Source organism: Corvus brachyrhynchos, unplaced genomic scaffold, assembly GCF_000691975.1.
Source record: "Corvus brachyrhynchos isolate BGI_N302 unplaced genomic scaffold, ASM69197v1 scaffold279, whole genome shotgun sequence".
NCBI lineage: Eukaryota > Metazoa > Chordata > Aves > Passeriformes > Corvidae > Corvus > Corvus brachyrhynchos.
The window spans coordinates 6,034,005-6,040,864 of record NW_008246060.1 but is presented as its reverse complement, the minus strand read 5'-3'; the positions used below and the strand labels follow the sequence as shown (position 1 = coordinate 6,040,864).

The 6,860-nt window shown below is 36.1% G+C and overlaps 1 protein-coding gene across 2 annotated transcripts in view; it reads right to left on the bottom strand.

The window, feature by feature from the left end:
• The window catches only part of BMPR1A (bone morphogenetic protein receptor type 1A), a 37,195-nt gene that overhangs the window by 1,093 nt on the left and 29,242 nt on the right, over positions 1-6,860 (bottom strand). Inside the window, exons 8-12 of one of the 2 annotated variants that reach the window (XR_001865892.1) lie at positions 6,606-6,798; positions 5,921-6,218; positions 5,243-5,418; positions 4,598-4,728; positions 2,094-3,520 (exon numbers count right to left, since the gene is read on the bottom strand). Coding sequence is in view for 1 of the 2 variants with exons in the window: in XM_017746306.1 (XP_017601795.1) it covers positions 3,395-3,520; positions 4,598-4,728; positions 5,243-5,418; positions 5,921-6,218; positions 6,606-6,798 (924 nt within the window). In the remaining variant the exon portion in view is untranslated. Of the gene's footprint in view, positions 1-105; positions 3,521-4,597; positions 4,729-5,242; positions 5,419-5,920; positions 6,219-6,605; positions 6,799-6,860 lie in introns of those variants that run through there. The other variant, XM_017746306.1, reaches the window with a different exon arrangement.

Genomic DNA, 6,860 nt, shown 5'->3' with positions numbered 1-6,860 from the left:
AACAGGTTAAATAAACACAAAAAATCCCTCCATATGACTGTTTAAGAACTTCCAAGGCACAGTCTTGATACTCCCCAAGGTATTTTCCACAGTTATTTTTGTATTAAAAAAAAAAAAAAAAAAAAAATGAAAACACATTTGCCAGTTTCGGAGGGTATCTTTTTGGATGACAAATGCTTAAAATTTTGAGCAACAAAATGAGATTAATCACAGTCAAATAAAAGAATCCTATTACCCTCTCTGACCTTAAAGGCTTCTGAACTCAACAGGATTGCATTAAACTACAACTTACCTTTGGAGTCTGCATTAACTATGCTTAATTATGTAAAAATTAATGGGCTGGCTTTGAGCACATTTATTTTTCCCAAATGATTGTTAAAGTACCAGTACAGACACCCTTTAGTGTTAACATTTTGTTGAGTATTGGAATCAAGGAAGCTCCTGTTCAGTGCAATAAAAATTACACATGCATGATAGATTTGAGTATGAACAGAGTAACTGAAGCGCTGAAAAATTAGGTTTAAGGCAAAAAAAGATTTTTTTTTCCCTCTTGAAAAATCATCTTTGTGGCAGTCGGCTCCCTCTACATTAAAGTAAACGTGTAAATCAGTTTAGGTCCTAAGGTGTCTAACCATCCTATTGCCTTGCAAATACCTAAACAATGGAAAAGAAAACCCGTGAAAATTTACAAATTATTGAAATTCATACTTCCAGCAGAGGCTTCCTGAAGACTTGGGAAAAATGAACTAAAAAAATCTTCACAAAACATGTCTACAGCTAATAATGATGTGGCAACTTCCAAAAGAAATGACAGCATATTCTACATAGGATGGGGTTAATTTAAACAGACCTCCATGCTTTGAAAGCTTAAGCTAGCAGGGTACCTAGATAAACATTTTTTCCTTCTTATTGATAAAAATTCTAGAGAAGGAAAAAGAAAGCTTATCCCTTACTGGTTTTGGCTTATACCAAAAAGTTTCCAACTACCTGTGCAAAAATTATGCGCGAAGACATGATTGACAATTTCAAAATCATCATATATTTCTTGGCAATGGACGGAGAAACTTTTTTTTTTAAAGCCCTTTATCATGAGGAATGTGGCACAATATCATATATCTCTTGCTGTTTTCAAATAAGTTAAAGTTGACATACCTATGAACTTCTCAGCCAGATACATATTAATACTTAAAGGCATTACTAAACAAAAGTAATGACTTTATTTAAAAAAAAAAAAGTCCCTCGAAATAGCTAGTTTTCTATAAAATATGTAGAACTGTTAAATAAAGTCTGTACATCACAATAGAAAATAAAAATACTGCAATCTTTTGCCTGACCATTTACATTATGGGAACTACAGGATTAAAACAAAAAAGTAACATGCTAGAAGGTTGTAATTGTTCACAAATCACATTACTTCTGTGTTACATTGTTTCTATCAGTTGTATTTTCAAGGGAAATTTAAACACATCAAAACAATCTCCATGTAAATATTTCAAGACAACAAATAATCCGGCATAAATCAATCTGAAGTTTTAACATTTTTCATCAATTTTGGTATTATTCTTAACTTTTTTCTTCAAATCTCAACTATGGCATGTGTGTGTGTGCATGTACCTAGGAGTAGGCATTTCTTGTTTTGTTTCTTTTTTTAACTAAAGCACAAAACACACTGTATAAATAACTTCCCTTTTTAAAGTTATCTAGAACAAGATTTACAGTACAAAGTTATAGGCACTTAAATTATCAAATAGATTCAATGGTTCCAATACTGTGTGTTCAATCTTCAGATGATTCATGCTTTGAAGCTTCAGCTTGAGTCATGGTACTATTTTCTAACTTCCAAGTAGAAGTGCCAAAGGAGTTATAAATCAATAATTCTGCCTTGAGTAACCTCATGGAGGGTTCTGGCTTGTAACCAACTTGTGTGGGTCAGTGGTGAAAATGGGGGAACTTCAGTTTCTTGTGCAGGTTACACAGTTGGCACAATAAAACCAAGTTTTGCAATTCCGCTAGTTTACTGTATATCTTCATGAATTAATTTCAATGCCATTCCTCCCAAACTTAACTAGAACTTAAAACACTCACTGATTTACCTTGTCTCAAATCTTCACTTCCACTAAGTGGCCTACAGATGTGGCCTCCTGTGTCTACATCAGAGCAACCCAGCTCCAAATCTTCTGCATGCTCTGTCTGATCTTCAACAGTTCACGTACTCTGTTCTCCTGGTCTTGACCTTTATTGCATTCTCTAATCTTCAGAGCAGTCAGAGCTTCCTGCCTTCCCTCTTCTGTAAACCAGACCTGTCCTCAAGCCTTGCAAAACTCACCTTCTGCCTAGTTTTGTCAAATGATGAAAGAGCACATTGCTACAGCTGACAAATCCCCTCCTTTGTGGAAAGAAGTTCAGAGCATGACAGACACCTATCAAGTGAGTCCCAAAACAGCAGGAAGGCAAAACACATTGTCATTGGTCTTTCTGCTAAGATGTAAAGCATTTTATGGCAAAAATGCTGGTTGCATGTGGCACTGTGAAAAAATATGACAAATTTCAGAGATCCAGTTATGGAGCTCTTTCTAGACTGCAAGTGAGATGACCAAGGCAGCCTACAACTCTAGAAGAGATTGTTTCAAGCTCCTTACAGATTTAGGTAGGCATCCCTTAATTGATCAATGGTTCACATTTTTGCAGTTCTCCTCATGACCAAAACAAAACCAGAAAAAAAATTAAAACTGAGATTTCTGAAGATAACTTAATGGCAAAAGATTCTGTAGCAAATCTCTGATTGTGGAGCCACAAAATGCATGGAGCCCTGACCATAAAACTTTGTTCATTTAAATGGTTTCTTATATATTCCAAATGACAGCAAAATAATCCTGGCACACACATAAAGGCATAAAGAACTGTTAAACGGAGTAGTATCACAAACAGATTCATAACCTACAGGCTGTTTCACCAGAACTTGGTACGGACTGACTAGGTTTTATCAGGTAGAAGGCCAAAAAAAAAAAAAAAAAAGCTTATATTCTCCATCTCTGTTGAATCCATATAGCTTGTTAGGCTTTCACAGAAAGCACTGTAATCTGAACATTCAATTCAGTACCCAGAGTTTTACTGGAGACTCACTAAGTATGATAGAAGTCTCAATGCAGCTCAAACCAAAACAAAATGTGTATTTTCTCAAGGCTGTCCATATATGTAGCACGTAGTGTGTAGAGGCTCTCAGTATCACGGTCTATGAAGTACTGAAAGATTTAATTAGCAGCCTGTAGAAGTGTGCTGAGAAAATATACTGAATCTCAGTTATTTCCTCTTTTCTATTTCTATCTTCCTCACCCACATTTGAGTGAAAAGATCTAGGGAGTCCAGCTTTGCTCTCCAAAGTCAATTTCCTATGTCAAATCTTTACGTCTTGTGATTCCACCATCTTGGCAAGTGTCTTCTTGATCCTCAAGGCAGTGAGCCTTGAGGCAGGATTATGAGCCCAGCACTCAGACATCAACTTCAATATTGCTCTTAAACACTGCAAAAGGAAAAGCAAAGGAACACTATTGTAACAACTGCTACATCCAAAGTGTAGTTTTGGTTCACTGTTAAGCTCAAATTATAGAACTTTCAAGTCCAAAAATGTGCAACTTCCAAATTTTCTGCAGAATTGTTGGTAGAAAACTATTAAAGAGATCTACTGAAGGAAAAAACCCCAAACCCAATATCCACATGCCAATCCTCCTCTTCCCTCCCTCTCACTGCCTAGTATTACAGTAGCTGCATCTAATGAAAGTGTAGATTTAGTTTCCCAATGATGCATTACTAGATATTCTCAGTATAACTCATGAACAGTGGTACAAATATGGTAGCAATAAACAGAAAAATTTCCACGTGTATGACAGGAAACCATAGCAAATTCCTTCACGGAAAACAAAGGTGTGGCAACAGTTCAACAGTCAGCAGTCCACAAAAAAAAAAAAAAAAAAAAAAAAAAAAAAAAACTGGGAATTCATAGAGGAAGTCAAGGACTCTGTGAAGAATGGATATGGCATATTTAATTTGCTATGTGAAATAGTTATGTCTTATTTACTGTGTTCAAGCTGTGGCCCTTTAAAAACACATCTAAATGAAAATACTTTAGTTACATCACAGATTGTACTGGGATGTAACAGTAAAAAAGGAAAAAAGGAAAGGGGAAATCCACAAAGGAACTGCTTCATCTTTCATGAAATACCTTATGCCACAAACCAATAAGCTATATACATGAAGACTAATAAAGCCAATAAAAAATTCTTTTAAGTTTTAGCTCCAATTAAAACTCTGAATATATTCCACTATCTAAAATAGATGATCTCAAGTAGAGCAGTATTCATACACTTGGATGCTGATTAAGGGTATCTTCCCCTCAGACCACTGAAAAGATACATTAAAAAATACAGTATTTTGAATCGATCTCAATCATGTCTTTCTCCTATTACTGCTGTGAGGTTTTCAAAGTACCAGAATATCTGAATGCAGTCCCTACTTCACAACATTTTAGTATTTATTAAACTAAAATACCCTCCTATATTAATGAACAAACTGAAGTAGCTTTTCCTCTCTGCACACTCACTTCATCACTGTTCCATCTGTTCGATACCACTGGGCGTAGGCGTTTGACACACACCACTTCTCTCATGTCCTCATAGGATGGATCATTTGGCACCATGTCATAATATGGCAACTGATACTCTTCAACAATACCTGGAGATAATTGTGAAAGATTAAGAACAATTAAAAGAAATAAATCTATATATCTACTCTAGGATTTCCTTAGCCAGGAACAAAAATTAACTTTGTGCCAAGTTAAGCTTACCACACTGTTTTACTGTGTAAAAATCTAAAAATTTCACTACAACAATCATAAAAGCTCCAATATTATGATTATTAACTTTAGTAGCTACAATAATTCCTTGTAGTGCCTTTGATTTTGATACCAAATGCTGAATTTGGCTTTTTCTAATCCACTACATGCTACAAAGAAGCACACAGAAATGTAAGATGGAAGAAGAATACAGGTGAAGATGTATAAGGATACAAAAGAAGAGCAAAAGAAAAGCCAGGATGAGTCACAAAAATATGTGTCAGACTATTACTACTGCTTTTAAAGAATACAAGCCTGATCATACAGCAAGCTAATTATATTATTTCCTGGTGAAGCATTGCTAAAGTGAGGGAAGGGCCTGGTAGATTTTATACAGAATATTTAGAAGTTTACCTCCTGTGACACAGCGCCGAGCCATTTCCCAAATGATCAGCCCAAAACTGTAGATGTCAGCCATGATGTACGGCTGAAAATGGTTTTTATTCAGGCTCTCATCCAGGACCTCCGGAGCCATGTAACGTTTTGTTCCCACTCTCGTGTTCAAGGGAACGTCAACTTCATTTGTGTCACTATATGAAAACATTAGGAAGCTACTGAATTGTGGACTATTACAAGGTATGAAATACTGTATGGCACAATCACTAAAAAACCAATTCTCTGTCCCTGTAGAACTTAAACCAATAAAAGAAAAAGTATTTAATAATACCATTACAATATCACATCTTCGATTATGTTTCAACTGCCTATATGCTGTTCAAATTTCCTATGAAAGAACTTATATGATTGCCATTACTATAAAAGGCTAGTTTTGAATAAAAAATTAGTCTCCATTTCCTCTACAAAACTGTTATTTTCCCTAAGAAGAATATTTTCATTGTTTCTTAACAACCAATTTTCATCATGACGTCTACCAGCATTTGAGAACATTTTACTCTCAAAACTAAAAAAAAAAAAAAAAATGAAAGCATGCAACCAAATGATTCCATCTTCCTTTTAACCTGGGTATCTGATGCCAAATAAATAAATAAATAAAATTACAATAATGTTTTCCCATTAGAGAGGATTTCTTACCTGTTGAACTTGACTGCAAGACCCAAGTCTGCAATGCAGCAGGTTCCGTTTTTCTTTATCAAGATGTTTTTACTCTTCAGGTCCCTATGTGCAATCGCAGGCTTGCCTTGTGTCCCGTAGATTTCCGTGTGCAGGTGGCACAGGCCACACGCAGCAGAATAGGCCAGTTTGAGCAGAGCCCTGTTGTCCAGGGTAGTGCATTTCAGAAAATCATACAATGATCCGTTTTCATGATAATCCGTGATCAAGTAAAGCTGTGTCCAGGAGCCAGTGCCTTTAATATCTGCTGCTATGAAACCTATGGAATGTATAAACCAAGTTACTATTTATTTGCACATACATTTTTTATGCAGTAGATTTAGTAATAATTCCTACAGATATAATGTCTTGTACTGTATCAGAAGATATGTGGTCCCCTTATGAAAACTAATCATGTAGAATCTAGCTCTGATTCTATTTAATGTACATGAGGTTACCAGTCCAGCCTTCCAGCAAAGAGACTGCAGACACGTTTCCAACGAAGATTCTATCCTTCCAACAGCATTTTATTAGCACACATTAAGGGAAACCCATCTGGTTATTCCACAGAAGCTGCCTTAGACCCCTCAAGCCATCCATTAAGAGTTCCTGCTCCTCCACCCTCATGCCACCCCTCCAGTAGCCAAGCAGTGTTCTCCTGCCTTACCAAGGATGTTTTCATGTCGCATGAGGACAGTTTGGTAAATCTCTGTTTCTCGGAACCAGCTGGCTTCTTCTGTGGTGAAAAACACTTTGACAGCCACTTTTTCACCCCTCCATTTGCCCATCCACACTTCACCATACCGTCCTTTTCCAACTTGCCTCACCATCTGAATTTGTTTGGCAATAGTGCGCTGAACCTAAGGAAGACAAAAAAATAATTACGAAAAAAAAAGAAAAAGAAATAAGAAGGTATAAGGTG